This window comes from Drosophila suzukii, chromosome 3, assembly GCF_043229965.1.
Source record: "Drosophila suzukii chromosome 3, CBGP_Dsuzu_IsoJpt1.0, whole genome shotgun sequence".
Lineage (NCBI taxonomy): Eukaryota > Metazoa > Arthropoda > Insecta > Diptera > Drosophilidae > Drosophila > Drosophila suzukii.
The window spans coordinates 92,766,727-92,791,648 of NC_092082.1; the positions used below are offsets into that span (position 1 = coordinate 92,766,727).

Consider the following 24,922-nt stretch of genomic DNA (forward strand, 5'->3'; position numbering starts at 1 on the left):
AGTCCCCCTCGACGCCCCCTTTCGGACCAACGGTTGTGTTTCCGTTGGCCACCAGAGCTCCGTTGAACAAATGAAGTTGTAGTTGTCGCGTCGGCTTACAGCAATTTGCATATTCCCCCGCTCTGCCACCCGGATCGGATCCCCTTTTCGGGGGGAGCGGATCCTGTCCAGCTCCGGTTGTCCATTTCAATTGTCGATCGATCGCACAGCTTGACTCATTTTACAGTGGAAAAATAAAGATAATAAATAAGACTTTATTTATTTTATTATCTTAGACCAATATTTAATACATTCCTAAATAATTAATAATTATATTTAACAATATTAGATTTTACCAATAGGTTATCAGGATATCTTAATTTCTATCTTTTATAAGCCGAACATAAAAGTTAAAAGTTAAGATGTTGATTTATTAAAAAGTTTGTTTTTTCTCGGTGCACTAGTACCTCGTGATCCTACATCTCCTCTAACAATTAACGGGGGATTGGGATTGGTTTGGGTTGGGTTGGGCTGGGTTTTAGGTCGGGGCAACTCCTATCCAACCACGCGTTTGTCGCTCGCCGGCTGAAAAAGCTTCAATTGTTCTCCCATCCGAAAACTCGTTTTGCGCATGCGCGCCTTTTTTGTGTTTTTTCGATTGTATTTTATTCGATGTTGGTCTTTTTTGTGTTATTTTAGCGGTTTTTGTTTTGATTTCTGATTGCCGTTCGAATGTCTTTTTCAGCCCGAAGTTGCTGCTGCGGTCGCTGGTGTTGCTGCTTTTTGTGCTGCTGCTGGCCACATTTATTTACGGTGGCAAGTGTCGCTTGACAAATTGATTTTGATTTGTTTGGTCTTTTTTCGCGTTTCTGTCTTGTCTTATTTTGTGTTTTGTTCGCCGCATATGCAAGCCGGTAATGGGAAGTTTTTGTTAGAGGGGCTTGGCAACCTTGAATCGACTGCAACTTCGCCCAGGGAATTGACAGTTTGAAAAGCCATTAAATTGCTTTAGTTCCCAGCCGAACAGGAAGAGGAATCAACAGCAATATCCATCCAATTATCGCTTCCTTCGTGGCGTTCAAATTGGAAATCAAACAGCAACAGTTGAATGCACTCGGTGGCGGGCGATTCCGATTCGCGGGGGTGGAGGGTGCGGCCTTGCAGTGGGGTGGGGTGGAGTCCGGATTCGGGAATCGGGGGTAACTGTGCATTACACGCTCGTTGGCATCCTGTTTCATGCAACAGCAAGCAACAGGATGCGGCACAAACACTCCGAAACCCGAGGGTTGGTCTGCCCACCACTGAGAAAAAAGGTGTCCCAAAGCTACATTAATTTGGAATTAAAAATGTATTAGTGCCTTAAAAAAATCGGGTATTGGAAGTTGTAAAACACAGGGGCGAGTGTTTATATAATCTTCTGTGACGCTCTGTAATTCTCTGTCGGTAGTTCGAAATTTGTAATTCGGCTTTCGTTCTGGCAAAACAAGATATAAGAATATTAAATAAAATACAATACCTTTGATATCTCTTATCAAAAGTAGTTCACAAACCAATCCACATTTTTTGGCAGTGTGCCCTGCCCTAAATGGCCCTCGAAAAGCCAACCAAAGTCAGTAACAAGTGAATGCCAGACAAAGCCCGTCCATCCAACACCAGCGATCCATTCCAGCCATCCATCCACTCAGCGATCGCACAAAAGAGCAGGCAGCACAATGCATTAGGGCCCTCTGGAAAAAGAGAAGAAGAAAACTGTAAGGAGCAGGGACACCGAACCCCGAGCCTCGAACAAAGGAAGATCAGTCGTGCGTCTCAAAAATCCTTAAGCCGCAGAAAACGAAAACGAACAAGGAATTCTCGTATTCATCAACGGCCGAACACCTGATGATGACTTTGACGGCGACACCTGAACGTTAAAAAATGATAATTAGATGGTCTAGCAACCCTCGGCCAGACAGACGTTACAATCGCCCAGGTAAACAAAGTAATGGTGGTGGAATCTCGGTAGGCTCTTCTTAACCCCCGTGTTCCCGTAGTGCGAAGTGATCGTTTGACTATATAAATGTTGTCATCCAGGGGTGGTTGGGGACCAGAGGGAACAACTCAGTCTGCTAGGATATTCGGAAGCCAGGAGTGTCTTCAAGACATTCCACCCCTGGTGGACTCGCTTGAGAAGATGCGCTGCGCCCTAATTAGTGGCAGCCAAGGGGCAACAGTGCATCGTAAAAATATGCGCATATCAAGAACTCCTATCTACATAATTATTAATTCAATATTTCCTGCCTGCTCTTGCGTCCCAGTTTCTTCTCCTCTTGAAGACTGGCAACTCAGAAAAAGAAGGAATGAGACTCAGCGAAGGGAAAGGAAACGAGCACTTGACTTTAAGGACCACAGATACTATGGAATGAAAGGGGAGTTGTTCTCAACAGCCGGATGGTGATCAAATAAGATCAGAAGAGAAAGCACGCGAAAGGAAGTTCTGGATGGGACTTGGCACTGAAGAAAGTCGATTGGAAAGGAGTGAAATAAGTAGTGTAATAATTTTTCATTTTACAAGGATTATAAAAAGACCGTTTAGTTTTATATATTGTTTTTTTTTTTAAATTTATCAAGTTTCGGAGGTTATCGGATTCTGGTTTGTAACTATTGGAAGTTGTCTGATTACAAAATTTCTTTTTTATTCTTTGGGATATCTAGCTTTCTGCGAAAGTATCTTTTCCGGGGACACACGCGTCGCAAGCTTATTTTATTGTATCTCCTCGGGAGCTCTTCCCCTCCAGCGGCCATTAAAGTTGTAGCATTCTTGTCCTCTTGTCTTCGTCCCCCCATGATGGGCAATTGAATCTGTTCCCCATCGGTTCACTGAACCCGGCCTCTGATGATTTGCGCCTAGTTGGCGGCCGATCTCGCGGATCAGGGGGTTACATTTACATCCAGCCTTCGCCTGGCAGCGAGGATGATAAATTGTGGGACTCGCACTCCCCAGCCACTCCAGCATTTTGTTTGAAAATCTCTTAATCACATAATCCAAGACATCCAGCCGGACATTTAATAGGGTCGAGAGTCGGGAGCTGCGAGCTTAGAAAGACATGTGCTTGCAATTACGATTCAGCTGACCTACATCCGTCTAAGTTTCATATCTAAAACGAAGTCTGGAGAAAAGAAAATCGTGAAGACGCACAACAGAGAAGTTTATATTTCAGATCATTGCATAGAAATATTTTATACTGCTTTTCCTTTAAAGAAAATTTATGATATACACTTTTTAGTGCACCCAAGAGCAAGTTGTTCCCAGGAAAAAAGGAAGGCAAAGGCACCTGTGGATAAGAAAAACCCATTTTCTTCTATTAGACTGCACCTAGACCATCCCAACTTTGCATAATTTTCACTAAATTGCAGCCAAGATATTTAAGACGCGATAAACATGATCTAGGGTTCCAAATTACGCGCTTCAAGCGCACTCAAGCAATGCGATTTTCATTATTTTCATTATTTTCCCTCTTCGCTGCCGTGGAAAACACACGTGCAGAAGGCCAAGACAGTTTTCTTACCCTCCCGCTGGGGATCTTCGTGCATATCTTACATGGCATGTCGTACCAGGCAGATGAGCAACCCTCATGGGCGCACCTCCTTAAGCATGCCCACTCAAGTGTGAGGGGGGTGGCCTCTGAAGGATCCGTCCTATCCGACCTGACCCGAGCCGAGTCCCACATAATATTTGCATCTCATTTCCGGACACTTGGGCGCGAGGGTCAGCGGTCCAATCCTCGGCGGCGAGGGTGAGCGTTCGACAATTGCCTTTTGGGTGCGGGACACGGAAGTGCCAACGGGACAAAGGCGAGCGGAAATGCCTTCACATGACTGCGACTGCGAGGGGTGAATAATTACAATTATGTTTTGGTATCCGGGGGAGGCTCTCGCCATTCAGAACCCTCAGATCCCTACGGTATTTCTATTGACCCATGGAAAATCTCGCAACGAAGCTTTCGGCACCCCCTTGTGAAGGGAAATTTAAAGGTGCACATGGAAAAATTATTTGTAGCTACACATATCTCCCACGTATTGTGGATCCAAAAAGGAAATCCAAAAAGAAATAAAGTGAGTGAGAACATACTCGTATATGTTCATATATTAAAGCGGGTATATATTAACATTTCAAATAAATGGTTAAATAAAGACAATATTTTCCCTCTGTGTAACACCGGTGAAGTAAAAATCAAAATAGATTTTATGGCAATTTTCACATGGAATTTTAATGAGCTCTCCTAGCAAGGGCGTTACGGTGGCTTATTTACGATACCCGGCTGGATTTGTGCGGTGCAATATGCGTGAACCTGTTACACTGAAACCCACAACTCAACCCCCCGGGATTTCTCTCGTCGCAGTTGACATTTTCCCATGATTCGTCACTCAGTTCAGGTGGTTGTGCTTTTCGAACCTGTTGCATAATTTGTCAAGTGATTTTATTGGCTGGGTAGATGATTTTAATGGCAGGCCGTACTGCTTGCATGCTAATAAGGGCTGCCTGAAAGCTAAGTGTGATTTTCAGAGAATTATTTTTCGAATAAATGATCGATATTGTTAAAGAGAAATACGAACACATAATTCCAAGTTGAGTGATTTAATAGTCTTCTGATTAATAGTCTTCCAAGAAATTTTAAGTAAATTTAGCGTGAGTTACGATAGGATCCATGCATTTTCCTGTACTTTTCAAAGATAGAGAGCTGAAAGTTCCGACTTTTGAGTGATCTTTCTTGATCACCTTATAATTGATCTCCTGAACGTTGAGGACTTTTAATGGGAATTCTACGCAGAAGTTAGGAGCTACGTGGGCCATTAATCATATGATAGGAATCCCACACAGTGCGTCTATCCCTTGGCCACAATTAGAAAGTCAATGACCGGCGAACCCTCGCTCCAAGAATCTCCGTCGCAACGCTCTCTGGACATTTTCGGCAACAGATCGGCTCATTATTAATCCTCAGCCGCACGGCAGAAGAGACCATCGTAGATACCTTGATTGTGGAATGCGAGAGCGTGAGAGAGACGGTCTACCATTCCCATCTCTATTCCCATTCCCAGCATTTCATAGGGTTAAAACCCACGAGCAGTTTTTGTCTTTCTTTCTTTTTGGGCAATCATCAGACAATAGAAAGCTAGACGAACCAGCAGGCGAACCAGAAGAAAAGGCAAGGCAGTCAGGAAGAACCGCGCCGAAGAAGGGGCCTCCGAAATGGGAAGACGGGGCTCGGAGGGGAGCTCTGTCCGTTTTTCGGTCGTTGAACCGGGAGCGGAGAGGAGGAGGGGTGGGGAGAGGTGGGAAGTGAGGAGCAGCGATCTTCGCTTTCGAGAGTCGTAACAGTAAACAGTAAAACGCTTCAAATGCGTACGAATGGCGGTTGAGCGGCGAGTCTGGATTTCTGAGCCCGACTTGGGCGATGGGCTTTCTTCTTGGGTTATTGTGGCGACTTGTTGCTGTTGCTTTTAAGGCCGTAACCTGCTAAGACACTGATCAAAACAATCCAAGGAAATAGGAAATAAGCCTTTACCAAGGTTGACTGGAAGTGCTTATCAAGATGAACCTATAAGGTGCAAAGCGATTTAAAGCAATGTAATTATCACAATATTATTACTAAATATATTTGAATTTTAATGAATGCATTGCATTAAGATAAGAGTTAAGTCATGCCAAATTTTATCTATTTATACCCAAACCTATCATTTTATTGATTTATTTTCCTCAGCTAGTTCCTATTATCACTTACACATCCTAAGAATTTTGTAGATACGTTTTCTCTCAGTGTGTGCCTGTGGATCGGTGCCCTGAAACCTGAGACGCGTTTAGGACTTTGGCCCAGAGCTACGCCCGCAACTTGATGGTTATTTACGAACCTGTTGCAGTTGCTGCAGGCGATCCAATGGGGTTTTTCTGTATATACATGCATACATATCTCAATATAGCATGGGGGAGGGGAAGGAGGGGGTCGTTGGGTGGTATGGGGGTTCCGACAAATGGGCACACGCCCAAAGCACCGAAAGCGTTGTCCGTTTGGCAGGCGGCGCACCTGACGCTTCGCCCAAAAGTGGAAAGTAAACTTTACATGGCCGGCAATTTACATGCGTCGCCTTGTCCCGCTCTCCCACCCCCACCCCCACGGTCCAACATTTCTCCTCCCTTCGAAACCCCTTCGCAATCCCCACTCCTCATTCCCCTTTCATTCTGTTTCTTTCTCTTTATGTTGAAAGCGTCGCGCATTTTTATTTTTATTTATTTTTATGATACCCGTTGATTTGAAAGAAAACCCTTTCTCCACCGCTCTTTCTTCGTATCTCTCGGATTTCTCTCCTTTCCGCTGCATTCTTGTCTTGGGATTGCGTAAAGTTACCGTTAGCCGCTTGGATTTTAATACGTGCGCCTGTGTGAGTATGTAAATGGAAGCGTGGGACATGTGGGCCAACAGCAACCGCCAACCCAATGTGGTTAACTCACGGTTACTGCCTATGCACTGCCAAAAAAGTGCGCAGTTCCTTTTTAAAAATTCTTTAAAGTTGAAGTTTGCTTACAGATATCTATGAACTTACAGGTAATATCAAGTTCCTTCTAGAAATGTAATATTCTTGTCATTTCAAATATTTTAAAATTAAAATTTTTACATTGTTTTTTAAACAAACCTTTCGATTTTTAAAGATAATTCCACATTTATTTTCAGTGTGGACTGGTGATCAACGTCGCCGTTGAAGTTGCTTTGATTTTGGCCCAGTTGAAGAGGCACAGCATCCGCTAGAGTTCCTCATTTGGCTTCTAGGTGCGCATCCGCCTTCGTCTAGTGGATTCGGATTTTGATTCGGCTTTTGGACCTCGACTTCATCAACTTGTTTTCCGAAGTTGCTATTGCTCATGTTGCTGCCGTGCTGCTGATGTTGCTGTTGTGGTGTTGCTGCTGCTGCCTCGGCGTTCTTCTCCTTGGTTGCTTCAGCGTCTGGTTTCCCACTCATTTGCTTAATTTCAATTTCGTTTCGTTTGCCATTTATGGCACAATGACCATGAACGGTTTTTTAGACAGCTGTTGGCGGTGTTGGTGTCTAGTATCTTTCGGTTTTCGCGCGGAGGATGTAACTGTTCATTCGTAATAGATACAACGATACTGATACTCGGGGCTGGGCCTCCAGATATCCAGCTATCGAGACATCCCCATTGCAATGACATCAGCAGGCACAGACAACGCCCTTTGCGATCGCTTTCCCCAAAAGCACTTGCTCCGAAGAGCTTTTTTCCTGAGTGACTCATTCCTAACTGCAGTACCTGCAAGACAGATAAAAAAGAGGAATACAGTCAGTAAACCCTAACGTGAACTCTTAAAGCTGATAAAAGGAAAATTTTGTTAGTTTAGCAACATTTACAAAAAGGATCATGTTTGGGATTAGATGTATATTGGCAAATATTTAGTAAATTCATTTCATATTTATTTGTTCACAGCATTTTCTTGAAGCAAGCACTGGATCCTAAAATGTTTTCGCCAACATGGCGGATGATTGATTTTGTGTATCACATAGACAAGTATGTGCAGTGCATTTTCTATTTTATTTTTAAAGAGAACTGAACACCTATTGAAATTTATGATAGGATATTTTGTAATGAGCCCCATAATAAAATTAAATGCTTTCTTCCACTGTACAGACAAGCTTTTTCTGACGAGGAAAAAACGGAAGAGCTCCGCTTCAATCGCCGCAATTGAGCCACGAGCTCAGCGCTTGACACATTGCATTTCATTAACCAATTAACATAATTAGTGTTCATCAATCAATTAATAATTCCGCTCAGTGCAGAGCGGACCGCTCGATTTCGAGAGCGGAATCCGCAGGCATAAATCAAAAGTCGAAATACACTTGTTGCGCCCAAGAAAAAAACAACACAGAAATCCCACCTCAAAACAATAACAATCCCTGCTCTCCAACTCTCCACTGAGCTGAGCTTTCCGCTTGGAGAGTTGCTCTCTGGCGCTCAGGCTCCCTCTCCCAGGGCTGTTGCCTGGTATTGGTGAGAGTGGAAGTGGAGCCGAGCCCCAACTCTCCAACGATCGCTCAGTCGGCGAGAGCGAGAGAGGGCGGCCCTGCGCATGTGTGCTTGTGATGTTGTGAGGAAAAGGGTTCTTGAACTTAAAAGGGGTCAAAACATAAAATGAAACTCGAAATGCCTTGGCACATAGGCAAACCGAGCTCTCCTCTCCGCTCGCATGTGCCCTTGTGTTGGTGCCCCGCCATCTGTGTGTGCTCGCCTGTCTAGGCTCGTGTGTGTGCGTGTGTATCTGTGTGAGTGCCTGCTGCTCGTTATGCTGCCGCTGCTCTGCCGCTGCGCTGCCCTCGCTATTTCCTCCGTTCGCCTTGTCTCTTTGCCTATTCCGTTTTCTATTTGATTTCTACCTGTTGTTGTTTTGGCTTTAAGCCTGCTCCCCTTTTACAGCGCCTGGCCCCTCCGCACCCCTTAGACCCCCAGCCGCCTTGAAGGCACGCACTCGCCTCATGCCCACACTCGGCAAAAAACATAATAATCTCTTAATATATGAAATAGTATCTAATAGATATTGCACCTGCTGCCAACCGTAAATATATATTAGTACAATAAACCTATTAAATATGTCTTAAAAACATTTTGTGTAGGCCACTATTTTCTTGAAAGTTATGAATCAAATCAATGTCCTTATGAAACAACAATATGTTATCCATATATTTTGGGGTTTCACGGAATCTTCTTTAACCCAATTCCGTTCGGTTAAAATTAATGCGACAGTCTTAGAAGATATTTTTGTGATAACCCGGGAGTTTCGGTTTTTTAACAAAAACATATATTTGTGATACTTTTATTTTTTCAGCACAAACTCGGATAAAGCTTCTATACATTCTTTTATATTTTTAGCACATCTATGGCATTTCCTGTTAAACTGATAATCCCGAATTTTATTTGGCCATGAACTCTTGTATATATTTTTTTTAAATATACGATAGTGATCTCGATAGCAAATTTCTTAGTAATGGTTAAGCAATTTGCGATTTCTTTTTTATCTGTAAATCGACTGTAAACAAGTATAATTTTTCTCAGTTCACATGCGTTGGGCTTAGCTAGAAATTTGGTTCCTCCTCCTTGGCGATCATGAAACTTTTTCGTGTTTACCACTTTTCTCGTAAACAAGATGACTTGAGCTCATCGCGTCTATTTTTAGCTGGGATGCGTAGGATCGTATGGAAACGGATCCGTTGACCCAAAATAAAGGCCTAAAAGGCGGAAAAGACTTCGTTTCGGCCATCGAACAGGAGTCGCTCTCATCGCCGTGAACCATTTGTGTAAACAATATTATTTATGACGCTACCCTATTTCGATCCAATCCCTAGCCCGCGATCGCCCCGTCCCTCGCCGGGGTTTCTGTACTTATTGCTATTTACAATTCCATTCTCTGGGTTTCGTTTTACTGGGTTTCGTGCTTCTATTTGTCCGTAGGCTCCTTTCTCCCTCTCATTCTCTTCGGCTGGGGCTCTTCGGCAGCGATTCCTTACCTTTTCACGCTCCGCTGCTTTTCGCTTCCACAGACACGGATACAGATACAGATGCGTTTCGTATCTGTGTGTCTTCGCAGCCGCGCATGTGTGCGTTTCAATCTCGATTGTCAATCTAGGCGGTTAGAAAAGATGTTTGCCTTTGGCCTGGAACAGGAACGAGAATGGCCAGAGAATGAGAACGCGCTCGGTCAGCGACCTCCGGGCGATTACACGTGTTGTAAATTAGTTTAGGATTCCCTTGTCCCATTTTGAGGAATATTAATGCTTGTTTGCCAGCCCAAAGTTTGTCAGACGAAAGTCCCTGGAAACGAGCGATGTGTGGATCCATCTTGATGGAGATAAAGGGCTAAGCGGCTGTAGATTATCCCTGTTTCACGTCGATAATCCGAAGGAGCTCCTCGCTTAACACAACAAAAGTCATATTTTATGTAACAGTCAAAGCAGTGTTTCGTAGGATATATACTATCACAGAGTTAAGATAGCCAAGGAACCCCTCACGCAAGCAAACAATGTTTTCCCTCATTAATTGATGTACAGGAAAAATGACTTTTCACACACGAGAAAAGCAAACACAAAAGAGTGCCTGAAAAATAGAAAAAGGCAGCTACCACCTGATGATGACTGGTTGCAAGGGATCGCAGCGGACACATAGCTTTTCCCCAGGAATCCAGTCAATACAGCTAGCGGACAAAAGATTTCTAAATTATCGACTTACCCCGATATCTCTGGCTGGGGATAGACCTTTGGGTTCTGGATGCTGGATTCTGGGTTCTGGGACCGTTGATTTCTCCCCAGCTGGCTTGGGGAGGATCAATTGTGATCTCACGACGTCAAGCTGCGATCGCCACAGTGCCACCTGATCCAACACAGATATCCAATCAAGAGCAACAACAATTTCACACCTTGGCACCGTTAGAGAGGGGCGAAAAAGGGCGTGGCAGCAGATATATAGCCGAGCTTATCTCTTCTGAGGACCCCTGCCAACTGGTTTCCGAAGATACATACTTTCTAGGCTGTCTTCGCTGGCGACTGACTTGTGATTACTAAATTAGCACTCTCCTGATTTTCTGCCCCTTTCCCCATTTCTAATTGCCGTTGCTGTACGAGCTGTAAGCCACAAAAAAGAAGCGGAGACAAAAAGCCAAGAAATTCCTTTTTAATTAGCGTCCCATGCGAACGTCATCGCGAGCTCAAAAACGGACAGATCTGCGGACCAGCTTCCAACTTCCAGCTCCAATCACCTGCAACTGTCCCAAAATTGTGTTGCGTCATAATCACCGTCTGGTGGGAACTTCCGCACACAATCCACAATCAACGGCGCAGCCGTCAACAGCTTCTAATGCCATTCGTCGGCACTCGGAAAAATGAGTTGAAATTGTAGAAAAAATAACTTTCTGACTAACGCATTAGGAATCAGATAAAATGTTTTTATTTTTAGGAGCCTATATATACGAAAGACGTCAGAGCCCCTTTCTCATTTCAACACTTTAGAAGATATTTTATGCTAAGACGTCAGATTCTATGTGAAATCGTTTTTCAGCGATTCTTGATTAGTTCCCCATTTCATTTACAAAACCATAATTATGAACAAATAAAAACTATATCAAAATATTTGTAATATTTTGGAGATGTTATTTTTGGAAGACAGCGACTACTTTTAATTCGAGTGTAGCTTGCCTAATGACACTCTGGCCGTTGTGGAGCTGGCCCTTTTTGGGCCCTCAAATCCGGAAATGTCGCCATCCCGCTCTCGCCCCGTCCCTCCATCTCTGTGCCCCTGCGATCGGATGTGACAGGGCACTTTGGCATGGACCTACGCTGACCCCGTGTGAACCGAGTAGATTGCGTGAGTCCGGTAGCCAGGACCATGAGATCCGTGAAATTACCATGAAACGCCGAATTGCCCAATTGGTTGCCCTGGTGAGCTGCTTCCCACAGAAAGTTGCATAATTTGCACGCTCCTTGGCCGCAACCCCCGTCTCGCAGGACCTGGCACCTGTGGCTGTCGGCCGGCCGCCCAGGATCCTGGCCATTATCCTGACCCTCATCGAGAACAGCCAACAAGTTGGCCGGCCAAGCGAGCCACTTTCACCCTCCCTCATAAAAAACCCAGTCTGCAATCACAGGGCTCGTTCAACTGGTTTCGGGGCAATCGAAAAATATTTCCCATGATCTGTTGCTCGAAAAGGGAGGAAAGGGTTCCACGGGGGGACCGATTCGAAATTAAATTTTGATTTCTTCGCCTGGCTCCCGGCCTAATGGCCCTTGACTTCGGTTCTTGGTTATCCTTCGGAACGCAGCTCTTTCACACAGCCTTGTGTGTGTATAAAGTGAAATCATTCCCCTTTTTCGGTACTCCATTCTTCCCACGTTCCGATTCGATCCTTCGCCCTGCAGCAAGGATTAATCGCAGACATATTTAGATACAATTTGATGTTTTTCAAGATCTCCAGGGGTTGCCTCGAAGATCCTCGAACCTCGATCCTCTTCAAATAGTCGTGGACGTTGACACAAACACCTGGCCGTTGGACTGGGGACTACGAGCAAATAACTCAAGTCGAGCGGCGAGGTAATGTTTGCTGGGCAGCGACTGTACCCTGGCAGGACACTTGGATGTAATTACGGGCAAATGGGAAAACAGTGGAGATTGCAGGAAATTACAGCGCGGCACGAAGATGGAGCGTCGTCATCCCCGCCCGCCCTGCCTGCCACCCCTCGGGGCACCGAGCACAAAGCCAGCTCTTTGTCTGGTATGGGATGGTATCGCTGGCCCCGATGTTTCGTTATTTACCAGCGGCAAAGAAAACAGAGAGCGGAGGCAGAGAGAAGAGCCCGAAGAGCCGGGCAACAGGCAGGAGGCACCAGGAAGAGGGGCGGAGAGGTGAGCAAACAGCGTATCCTGTACCCTTGCACAGACGTTGACTTTCATTATCTGTTGCGCCACTTTAAGCCACTCAGCCGGGGACTCGCCGGCATGGGGAAGCTTCAAGGAGTGGGGTAGGTGCACTGCAAAAAATGAATTCCCAAAAACTAAAGAACGTTATTTAAAGGTGTTCCAATAAAAGCATTACCTCTACATATAAAAATTTAAAAACCTTTAGATCTTCCAAGTATACAATAGGTTTGCGAAGTCAAAAAATATTTTCATAGCTCTATGATATTTAATAAATGTATTATTATTTAATAATCTGAAAACTGATTATATAATGCTTTATATTCTTATAATATGTATTATTTATTAATATTCTGAGGTCTGATGATGATTCATGTATGAATGATTAATTATAATTTTTCCCCGGTGCAGAAGGCCATAGCATGTATACGAAATCTCAAGCACTTGCAGGAAGGGATCGGGAACCGAACCGGGCGTACAAAGAGTGTGGAGGAGAGCAGGGAGTACGGAGCAGGGATAGCAGGGAGCACACTACCCAGGCGAGGACGTGCCGCCTTGGCACAATTGGTCCGCCACAGGGTGCAGGGTACTGGAACTGCCTTCGACTGGGATGGGATGGGATGGATGGCATGGGATGGGACGGAATCGGAGTCCAGACCTCGAGGATCGCTGTCAGAGTCAGAGTCAGCCGTGTGTATCCACTGGCAAACGCCGCGAAGGGGGATCTCAGCGAAGTTATTTATTCTCTGGCGTTTCTCTCCCTGAGTGAGTGTGTGTATCGGAGGATACTTTTATAGCCCCCTCCTCCCCATTCTCCCTTTTGATTTGCATTCCAATGTGTGTGCAGCAGTGGGCCCAGCCCAGAAAAAAGCAGCTCGAGATGGAAAAAACAATAAACGCGATCCCTTTCGCTCCGCTTCGGGGGCTTAGAGGGTGCAAAAAAGGCGGGACGGATCGGGGGACCCGCGGAGAAAGAGGTAATTGTAACGTGCGAATTGCCAACTGAAAGATATTTTCAATTTGCTAAATAATATGTCATCCGACGGGACGGGGCGATCAATCCTGCGGAACGGGAGTTGAATTTTGATTGCCGCTCTCTTTAATTTGCATACAGTGCGTTTCGGTGCTGTAAGGTGGGAAAGGGGTTTAAACATATGGAGTACACAGGGGGGTTTTTCCATTTCTTTTCAAACATAAAATAATTTTGGAAAATTTTAATATCAATGTTATGAAAGAAGTTCAGCTTCAATTGAACTCAATTCCTTGAAGCGCTGTATGTTTTGCTCAGGGGTTTATTATGGTCTCACTCCTTCGCCTTATTCCCTTATCTTTAGATCGGTTGAGAAAACATTTCCTTTGAAATATTCGACCAGCAGCGACTCCGTAAAAGGTCCCTAGTCATTAACCCTTCGCAGTTTCCTGATACATAAAACATTTTCTGGACGAATTTTTTGTGGGAAAGCCATAAAACGATTGTTTCTTCATTTTTGATTGCATTTTATTACGCACTCCTTGTGTTCCGCGCCCGTGGCCCTTCCCCGAAGCCAGAAATCCAGAAAGATCGCCTCGAGATTCAGGAGCCCAGATACTCGGCTTCGTTTCATTTTAATGACTTTGACATGCATTTGACCTGGATGTGGCGCAGATTACAGACTGACCACCGAGGTGGACTGGCAGGATCTGGAAGTTGGATGGATATGGAGTGGGGTTCCTCCGAAGAAGACCGGGTTGCCTGGCCCTTTTTCACCCGCAGATGAACTTCTGTTTTTTAAAGCGGCGTGTCAACGACTCATTGGCCATTTGAATGTCCCATGTTTACGGCCTTTGTCGCATTTCATTTCATTTGAGTTTATTTCGCAAGCAGCCAGCCAAGACGACGATCGACGACCAGACATGGCCATGACAAGAAATCCTTTCCGAGAAACATAACGCACTGAACATGAAATCCATTTGTAAAACATGCTTTCGGCTTTTGCAATTCGAGGCCAAAACAGGGGCCACTATCCAAGTATATCCAAGTCCTCTCTGGTTCTGCTGGCATGTGGTGTGGTCATATCGAACTCTACCTCCCAGTTGCAGTATTAGCTGCAGTTTCAGTGTTTCAGTAGCTTCAGTTGCTGCTCTGCCCACTGCAGTCAGCCAAGCAGCTAGAAACCGAGCGGCTAAACAGAACCATCCGTCCATCCACACATCCAGCCATTCAGCCATTCATCCATCTATGCAGCCATGGCTATAGCTCCAGCTCCAGCTATCCCCAGCTGGAAGGCTCTCGTGTCTGTCGGGTTGAATGAACCAAAAGAGAGAAACTGCCGCTGCACAGAAAGAAAATCTATCCATTGATTACAAAGCAGTATTAATTTTAATTCATATTTCAAAATGAGATTAACGTCACAAATACACTTAGAAAAAAATCAAAAGATCTTTCGTATTGATTTCAAGAACGTAGACTTCTTAAATCTCATAACCACGGCGATTTTCTGATTCTCAACTACTCTAAGAAAGGATGGATTTCCTAGTGAGCATTTCCGTTGCAAATAAAAAGGGTAAATGCATTTTCTATTAAACCTAGTATTTGATTTTTTCCCTGTGCAACTTTGCTAGTGCTGCTGCCAACTCTCTCCTGCGGCACTCGTGCGTTTCCTTCAGCAATTTGCAACAGCAACAGATGCCTGACATCGCCTAGACCCACTCGCAAATGTGGTTTGAGCGCGAGTTCCTTCTTGGTCGGGCGAATTACGTATACGGGCCAGGCCAAGATTGCGGTTGCCACAGCTTCCTGCAGCCAAACTGAGCGGCCCGCGGAAAACCGCAATGGACAGATCGAGCGACAGAGACAATTTCCTTGGCCGGAGGAAAAGCTAAGCTAAGCTGGGCATGAATAACCATTTAAGTGCTTTCCCAGGCGGCTATCCTGAGAACTTGGCCTGCCTGGCCGACAGGTGAGGCTTCTGCTTCGACTTCCCACTTACCAAAAGCGGAGGAGTAGGAAATGTTGGTAGGGAAAACGAAACGAAGAGACGACCTAGCAAAACCCTTCATTAACCGAACGTCGCCTCCTCTGGAATGAGTCGGGCATTCAACTCTCTGGCCATCCACCACCCATCCACCTATCCACCCATCCAGACCGACTTTTCACACAATATTTTCCTACATTTCAGCGCGGCCTTTTGCTCTGTTTTTCCTGCTGCGGTCGGCGGGGATTTTCCCTGCCCTCCGCTCTTGCTCTTGATCGCATTTGCGCATGCGCACAATTTTCCCGTAACAATGCAAAGGCCAAAGAAGACACAGGCCTGCAAAAAATGAGGAATGAAAGAAAAAGAGTGCAGTTCAAGTGCCTTTCTCCGTCGTCACTTGGGAGGTTGAGAGGGCCAGTCAAGAATGGACCAAGCTCCATTCTCAGTACGAGTCCCAGACCCAAGCCAAGACCCCTTCCCATACCCACAGCCATGCCCAGACCTACTTCACAAAAAGAGGAACTTTTTATGCGCGTTATGAAGTGAAGAAGTCTCATTCAACTTATTATGCACAGCACGGAGTCGCCATCCACAAAGAGAGTTGACAAATTCCTTCGTTTTGAGGATGGGAAGGGAACCTAACATGCAGATTGCAGGGCTTCAGATGGGAAAGAGTTAAGGATCTCTGGCAATCCTTCGCCAAACACTCCTAAAAATACCTGGAAAAAGTTCGGGTAGTCCCCAATATCTTAAAAATGTTCACTGTTTCGCTGTACAAAACAAAATATGATCATCAACTTTTCATGATCAGTTATCTATAAAACATAATTTTGTTCATTAATTTGTGCTTATATTTTCACAGTGCATCTTCACTGATCTGGGAAATAACTTCCCGTCAGTCAGTCAGTTAGTTGGCATCATTCCTTGCTCCAATTTCAGGCCACCTCGGGCCTCCGGGCTTCCACTCCCTGGCAACTTTCGAAACTGTACAGAAACAACCCGAAAGTAAACACAACACAAAAATCCCAAGGAAAACAAAGCGAATCCCGAAAAAGCCGAAGAATCGAAAATGGAACCCCCATTTCAAAACGACACAAGTAACGAGCCGCAAGAAGCGAAGAAGCGATGGTGGCGAGGACGAAAGGATTGCGATTGCGTCAAAAGGCAAGCCCACAGATACGAATACCAATACCAGTACCCACTCACACAAAGGCCGACTGGATAAACATATCTCTCAGATGCGATGTATCCCTTTTTTCGTGGGATCCGCGAGGTTCAACAGGTAGAGGAGTGCGAGACCGCAGCGGAGCAAACTGGTTTCACCAGATTCCAACTTCCAAGGAGCGGCTGAGCACTGGGCACTGAGGACTGTTGACTTTGCAGTGAGGACTGAATCCCAAACTGAATCTGAATCTGAATCCGACGACTGTGAGTGGCATACAAAGCGCCCGAGAACCAGTTTGATCCTCTGGCCGATGAGTTGGCGTAAAAGCAATTTTAATGTCCTGCTACCCAGTCCATAAAGTCATGAATAATCGCCAATCGTGTACGTGTGTGTAGGATGGAGGACTCCTGTCCCCAGAAGACCTCCTGCCCCTCGAATTCCCCTTGGTTTGGTGATTTGTTTGTTCCCCCTCCATTGATTGACTCTCCTTCGTGTGTGTGTGTGTGTGGAGTGGACCCTGGCCGATCCTTTCGAGCCACTCTTTGTGGTGACTGTACTTGGGGTGCTTTGGGACCTCAAGACGAAAATTTTTCCTTTAAGAGAGCTCAATGATTGATCTTTTGAAATTTAGGTAACAAATCGCTTATATAGCCGTGATTCATTTGATACATGTTTCATATTTCCCCAAGTTATTACAGACTTACTCCTAAAAGAGCTCTCCAGAGAAACGTTTAGAAAATCCATTAGAAATACATGTATAAAGATTATATACATATTTTTATAAGCAATCAACCCTTCTGTTCAAAACAAAACCACTTAAATCTTTAAAATATGTTCTAAAACTACAAATGATATCCAAGATATTAATTAATTCATACATGGACTTCTATTTTCAATGAATTGTAATTCTTAAGTTTTTATATGCTGCTTAGCTTTCTTCTTAACTTTGGGACTTTGTCATAAAAAATATATTATAATATAATTTCACATTTATCTCAAAAGCAGTTAAGTATAATAATTCAACCTTCGATCAGATAATGGGTGGCATACCCGGATAGAACTGATAAGACTTGATTCCCCTTTATACACAACATAATCAAATCCCCAACCCTTCTACTCAATCTAAACGCAACTGTACCTCAAGAAAATGTGATCCCCCAGTGCCATGAAATGTCATGGGATCAGCAAAAAACGCTGGCTGCCCCTGGGTGATTCCTTGAAAATCCTTTACAGATAAACACAAGTGCACTTCAGTTTCGGAATCCACGGAGCAGGAAAAAGGGGCAGAGGCGAAGAAGTTACCCCAGCTGAAGATCAAATATACATTTGAGTAAACAAGCAGAGCATTCCGACGAAAAAACGAGGAGCGAAAGGGATACATACCCCTGCCCCCAGTGGCACCACCAAGCGACTTCAACCACCACCACCAGGGCAGGCAGCCTTGAGAGGCTGCCAGCGATTATGATGACGGCGGTGTTTACATTTCCCCACACGAAGTGAAATCCAAAGCCCCCAGCCAAACCGATCCGAATCGCACTGGAACCCTTGAGAACTCCTGCGCGGCTCCTTTGGGCAGAGCATCGGCAACATCGGCAACATGAGGCAACGGCAACGGCAACCACGACCACATTCCGCATCCAGCTGGGCGGAGAGGCAGGCAGAGATCACCAGAGATCAAGTGAAGGGTGCAACGAGAAAAGCCCAAAGAAAAAGGATTGTGTGGCCTGCCTCCGTCGCAGTTGCAGTCTCCGTCGGCTGCGGCAGAGGCAGTGGCGGAGGCATAGGCAATGCAACGCTGCCCCAAGAGGTGACGGGGGTTCGTTGAACTCGGCCAGGCAACTCCTCAAACAGAAAACAGAGGAGCAGGCAGCAGAGATGCCAGCAGCCTATTTTCCAAAAGGATAAACAGAGATGGAGTTTTGAAAAAACCAACTACAAAGACACAAAATTTGTTAGAATATGTATAAGAATCAATAAAAATAGTAATATTTTGAAATGTAATAATAATGTTATAAGAAATTGTAAATCAATGTGAAATAGATTACTTAGATACATTTATATATTTTATAACAATCTTATAAGATTCCCTCAAATACAAACTCAATTTTTAAATCGAAAAATTCTAACAATATAACTGTTGAGAACATCTCGTTACAATTTAAGTTCGTTTGGGATGGGTTTTGAAATTAAGTGAAAATCCAATAATATAGCAAAATAATATCCCAAAAGGACAGATCTGGCGGGAAAACGTCCAGCCCGACATCACTAGCTTGGGGAGTCTGGGGAAACGATCTTCGGTCTTTGGGATAGGACAACGACAACTGTGTGCCTGCAGTGTGTATCTGTGTGAGCGGCCAAGGAGTTTTTCCTGCTTTTCTTGTCGCATCCTACAGAAAACAGAAAACAGGGACTGGGACTGGGTAGAGATCGGCTTTATTATTACAGCTATTTGGGCGGCGGCAGCAGGAAGGAAGCGGCGACGTCGATGATGGGTCTTATAATCCTCCGCTCGCTCAGCTGCATTTGCCGCGATGCTGGCATTTTCCAAGTAAAAATAGAAAATAGATAAAAATGCAATTTGCCTGGCTGTGGCTGCGCCTGTGTGTGTGTATCTGTCGGCAAATTGTGGATAGACAAAGGAACAGGAATTCGCTCCTCAGAGCACTCTCCTTACCTGGCTCACTGACTGTTTTGCATAAAAATAGAGGCGGAAAGTATCGGAGTCTATTTCTATTTTTAGGCCAGATCGTGTGATTGGCATCCTAATGGTAAATTAATTGAAAAGAAGGGAAAAAATCTTCGCTCCCTCCTTGAATACCGAATCCCGATCAATTTATCACTGACGCTTCATTAGGCGGACACAAAAAGTTGCCGAGCATCAAAAGTTAAGTGATTGCCGGGGATCGTTCCATTGATTTATTGCTGCCCATGTGGGAACTTTCAATCCCCGGCAATTGTCCTGGCCGAAATAAGAAGGAGCTGCCTGCAATCTGCGGGCTCTTTATGGAAATCGTAATGAAGACTGACAAACCCCTGCACTGCCATGCAGGAGTACACAAATAGCAGCGCAGAACTTACCCCAAAACAGGGGAAGGTCACCCGACCATCGCAACCCCCGGGAAGGACCCACATAAAGCCTTAAGTGCCCCGTTTTTGGCACCGAAAATAGACCGCCTGCATTCGACCAGAAGGAGCTACTGATCACACACCCCCGCGCACCAGGGGTTAAGTAAAGTCTGCACTGAAAACAAATCTTAAGGGCAGGATAATCTTTTATACAGTTGATAGCCATTTATTTTCTAGTCCAAAAAGAAATACTTATTCTGAATATCATAAAATTATCGTATTACAACCTGTTTAGTAGGATCATCTTTTCGCTACCCTAATCTACCAATCTTCTGCTGAAATATACGAAACCATTCTTAAATACACCCGAACTTTCTCCGAGTGCCAAACTAATCTCTTCAACCCCTGGACTCTGTTTATGTTTGGTAACCGCTTAACAGATTTTATCTCGGCAGCGCACAAATTACTCAACACCAACTAGAGTTCGGATTGGGATTCAGATGCCTGCGGGATCGTATTCCTTGTACTCCTTGAGAAAGGGCGTTGGCGTGGGCGTGTCCTGTTTGCTATTCCTGGAACACACGCGTATCGCAGCACGCACATCTCGAGGATCAGCATTCGGTCCACGTGAGTGGCGAACATCCTTTTCTGGCCTCATCAGCCTCATTGTCTGTATTCATTTCATTGACTTTGAGGCTTTCTGCCTTTTCCTGGCACAGATTGTACCCTATCTACAGGCCTTTTTCCCATCTTCTTTCCCTTTGTCTACCCAGTCATTGTTTGCCGTTTTCTTTGTTCTTTTCCATTTTTTCTTCAGGTTTTTTCTAGCCTGGGATCATTGAACTTCGGTCGAGGATCGTCTCAACTCAATGACTGTTTATAATTAGATGAACAAATTGTGGAGCGATTTTTCGGATTATTCGGGGTGGTTTGTTGGTTGAAAAAGAGTCAAAGGGCATTCGAAACCATTTACAAAATAGGTCAACCATATTCAATAAAAAATATTTACTATTAACTGAAAACATTCAAGCAGTAAGAAATGTTTAGTATAATAAAATGTACATAATTTCAAGTGCCCTCCCAATAAGAATATGAATAACATGTGATTGGTTTATATTCATCAACGAATTTTTTATGTTTGCGAAAATCCTGAAATCGATCAATAGCGAGGACTTTAATTCAATACATTTGTTCCCAGGACTATTGATCCTGCCCTCATCGAGAAGCCGACTACCGAATCGTTAGCACCCGCGGATCCTGCATAATTTCCGGAATCCGACATGCCGCCGGACGCGTGTTAGCCAGTGATTACTTATTTTTCGGTGGCGGAACTTCTTGAATTAAATTTGCCTCGACCTCAATTAAGGCAATCAAGTAGGGTTTTCGGAGGGATCCTTTACCCGCAGAATTCACAAATTACACAACAGCTTGTTCGAGTTTTTAATTGAACGTAATTGGGGGTTGATCCTGCTCAGAGGCATTTGCAGCACAGTTTTCCCCGCCACGCGGCTTTCCCATGGCAACCACTGCAGCCAGAAGAAATCGAGCATTGAACCCTTTCCACCAAAAGAAAAAGCGAGGAGGACAGAGAAGCAGAGGCGGAGAAAGAGCAGAAAGAGGAGTCGGGATGCACTTGGTTGCCACTTGGCGGACTCCACATGCACCCATTTCCATTCCCATTCACATGCACTTTTTGCGGCCAGCTCCGCACCCCTCCGCACCCCTCCCCGCATTTCACCATTTTCCTACTTCCCCATTTCCCCAACCATCGGGAGTTTCCATCTATTCCGTTCCAAGCGACTGCTAATGGATTCTACGCGGCGCTCTTCAGCATTCTCCTTGCTTTATCACTTGTCCACTTCACCACCACCACTCTCCCCTGGTCCTAGACACCCATAGCACTTTACACTGGCAGAAAAGGTTATACATACGGTCCTGTACGTAGTTCCTTTTAACTAGAAAAGATACGAGATTCTTAAAATCGAAAGAGTGAGATCATGAAGGGTGATCCCATTTGCTGAAAAAGAAGAATAGATCAAACATTATTTCAAATTCAAAGTGGGTTTTCAACATTTCTACAAGTGTTCAAAACTCCTGGCATTGACTTCCACTACGTGGTGAGGCGAATGCACTTTGCCAGCGCCAAAGGTTTGTTTTTCTTCTGTGTTTTCCTTCAGCTCATTTGCCCCTTGGCCTATCGCACGTTTTTCTCCTGCTTTTCCCGTGGCCGAGGAAAAACTCTGCCTCCTCCCTGCCCCCGACTCCTCGCCGGCATTTCCTTCTGCCCCCTTCCACATTGTATTATTTACGCTCGCCGCTTGGTCTTGTGATAAGCCTCTGCGGGTCTTCCGCCCCTCGACGGTCCGGGAGGATTTTAAAGTCATCGCCGGACAATGTCCCAGACTTGCGGCTCTCGGTTTTCGTCTCCCCAGCGCCCAGCTGATAAGAAACCTCGAGGCTCGAGACCACGGGCCTGGTCAACGCCCCCAGAAAACGAGCTGATAGTGGGCCATTATTCAGGCGTTCCTTTTAGGACCTGAATATCGAGCGAAACGTCCAATATTTATTTATTTTTTTATGATTTTATCACGGTATATCAGCGAATCGAGTCATGCCAGGATGTGTGGTTACAGAAAATACACTTTTGACTTTACACACTGGGGAAAACAATCTTGATTTATGGGAAAAAATGGAGGATTGTATTTATTATTAAATGCCTAATAAAAAAAAATTTTTGAAATTGGTGTATTGGTCCTCAGAACCATATCTAAATTAACTTTTGATTCAATACCATGTAGTATTATTATACAATTTGATAGGAAATCTATATATTACACCTTTAGTTTCCAATATATTTCTTGTTCTATCAATTTACCCAAAACCTTCACTTTGATCATCATCCCTCAAACAAAAATCATATAATTTTTCAGTGCAGATACAGACACACGGGTGGACTCACATAGCTCCTGGCAGCGATAAGAACGGGTATGCATGGGTCGTGTCCCAGGACGCTTATCGAGTGTTGATTTGCCTTATCGATCCAGCTAATCGCCAACAGGACTCATTCCCATCCTCCCTCCTCCGCCGATAAGGAGGCAGTATCGGGTATCGATTTCGGAGTTTTTCCCTTCGGTTCGGCCTGGCACTGTGTTTTTTCCACATATGGCACTATCGGATTGGAGCTGTCTTTACCTTGGCCAAGTGTTACCTTGCCCAAAACGTGAGCGTTGGCAAACTGCTCCAATTATTTGCGAAATTCGCTTCGCTCGATTTTGGATGGCCAAAATATATGTCTCATGTGCTGGAAGTGCTTGAAGCGCTGCTGTTGCAACATTCGAGGCATTTCTTGCTAACTCAGTAAACGTGAAACGGCGAAGCCAAGAACAGGCCCCCAACAATATACCCCCGTATCTTGGATGTGTGCCCAAGAGCCCCCGGGTAATTAGGTCATCGGTTGTGGCTGTGACAATTTCACGAAACGCACAAGAAACGAACTGCGACAGCAGAAAACTTGGATGGCAAATGACAATGCGCCGAGAACGTCGTTCCCCGAACATGCGCTTTCTCCACCCCCTCTTCTTTAAACAAGACCTAGTTTACGAGCTTGTGGGTCTATTTCCAAAATATTATTTTGCCTGGATCCATCATGATAGAATCTGGATTATAAACAGGCACATTGGGACGAAGGAAACCAAGCTGGTAGTCAATTGGTCTTGTCCGCCCGGAGTTGTCGGTCCATAGGGCAGTTCATCGCAGTCTTCTCCACTGCCTTCGTCAAAACCCTCCAAAACCGCTCCGGCCGTAATATTATCATCGAATCCTTCTTCGTCTTCGTCTTCGTCATCGTCTTCTTTGGGCTGCCTGACCATACTCAGCTGCTCACCCGATTCACCATACCTGTTCACCATCAAATCTGACTGGGCATCCAAGGATATTTGGTACTGAGCGGGCAAAGGAATCGCTTGAGCAACAACTACGCCCAGAACCTGATCACTCGAAGTGTTGTAGACTATAGAGTGAATCGTACAAACACCAAATCGACTCACAATTAACAGGCAGCTTAAGACCACACATCCTCCATTTAATTCCATCGGTCCTAAATTTTGAACATTAATTTTGTTGACCTTGCCGAAACTTTGACAGTTCGAAAGAGAATAGTAGATCTAAATCATAATGTATTATATTTGTCATTAAGTAAAACATAGTGACACTTAAAAGTCGTCCTCGAACTCATCCTCCTCTTCAGATTCCGCCTCACCACCCGCCGCCTGTTTCTTGTGGTAGTACTTTCTGTAGCCGACCTGCTGGAGCGGATACTGCGGTATCATGTACTCCATCCGCTGGTGCCGCCTTAGGGTGCACTCCTGGAATTCGCGGAAATCCGTAAAGTTGGTCGTGTGGCACTCCTCTGACCTGCCGTAGACATACAGCTCCCGGCGCAGCTCCATCCAGATGGTACGGTGTTCGAAGGAGACGTTGTGGATCATCCGGTTGAGCCACCAGAAGACTTTCGGATAGTTGTAGATGGTGGATCTGCCAAGGCACACGGTGCTTAGTTGGCCGGGATTGGGATCGTACTTATGGAGGGGCTCCTGGTCGACGCGGTAGCGAACCGCCTGGTGCTTGTCGCCCTTACCCTTGGTGAATCGAGTGTCCATGAACTGATTGCCGTACGTCACGCCCCACTGATTGTAGACCCAGTTTCCGTGCCGATCGGTCTGCATGTTGGGCACTTGGAGAGTTAGTTCCTTGACTTCATAGCCCTCGAATTGGTTGTCCCCTGCTTTTTTGCGGATCCCTTTTCCTCGGAAAGCAGGTCGTTTTCTTTTACGTTGATCGGCTGCGCCTTCTATAGATACGAATTATAATATAACTCTACCCCAAAACAATCTCATATTCGTATTGTTTAATAATTTCTTAGGTAGATCTAAGTTTTACCTGCAATTTTCTCTTGGCTCTCCTCCTTCCTTAAACTTTCCTCAGCTTTAGTCACTTCTTTTTCTTGAGTCTTTTTCCAAAAGTTAGGAAACTTCCTGTTGGCAGGTGGGCGGGGAAATTCCTTTTGGGTTGTATTTACGGCACCCATAACCCTCGACGTTAAAAGGGACCGGTGGTTACCAAAAAGCCGAAGGCCCAAACCCGACTTTGGTTTCGATTTCACTGCCAATTTTTTTGCCAAATTATAGAGATCACTTTCCTGAATGTGCGAATCTACCAACGATGTCGTCATTCTGTTCCATTTACCGTGAGGTCGAGTAAAAACTGCCTTGGTTGTATCTATTTTATCGGGAAGCTTCGCTGCTACCATTGGCATTG

The 24,922-nt window shown here is 45.0% G+C and overlaps 3 protein-coding genes across 4 annotated transcripts in view; all 3 read right to left on the reverse strand.

The window, feature by feature from the left end:
- Positions 1–24,922, reverse strand: part of RpL6 (ribosomal protein L6) — a 127,891-nt gene that overhangs the window by 98,033 nt on the left and 4,936 nt on the right. The gene's annotated exons all lie outside the window — the stretch shown is intronic.
- On the reverse strand, positions 620–23,758 carry LOC108010793 (uncharacterized). Its single transcript, XM_070996333.1, has 6 exons — positions 23,653–23,758; positions 23,478–23,592; positions 22,566–23,426; positions 6,649–7,279; positions 1,530–1,706; positions 620–1,453 (listed from the first exon to the last, which is right to left on the reverse strand). Exons 1-3 carry the CDS (start codon positions 23,695–23,697, stop codon positions 23,251–23,253), a joined length of 336 nt encoding a protein of 111 aa, XP_070852434.1. The 5' UTR covers positions 23,698–23,758; the 3' UTR covers positions 620–1,453; positions 1,530–1,706; positions 6,649–7,279; positions 22,566–23,250.
- On the reverse strand, positions 23,728–24,813 carry LOC108010786 (uncharacterized). The gene is made up of 2 exons (XM_036819758.3): positions 24,545–24,813; positions 23,728–24,455 (listed from the first exon to the last, which is right to left on the reverse strand). The coding sequence occupies exons 1-2, from the start codon at positions 24,690–24,692 to the stop codon at positions 23,818–23,820; spliced, it is 786 nt and encodes a 261-aa protein (XP_036675653.3). The 5' UTR covers positions 24,693–24,813; the 3' UTR covers positions 23,728–23,817.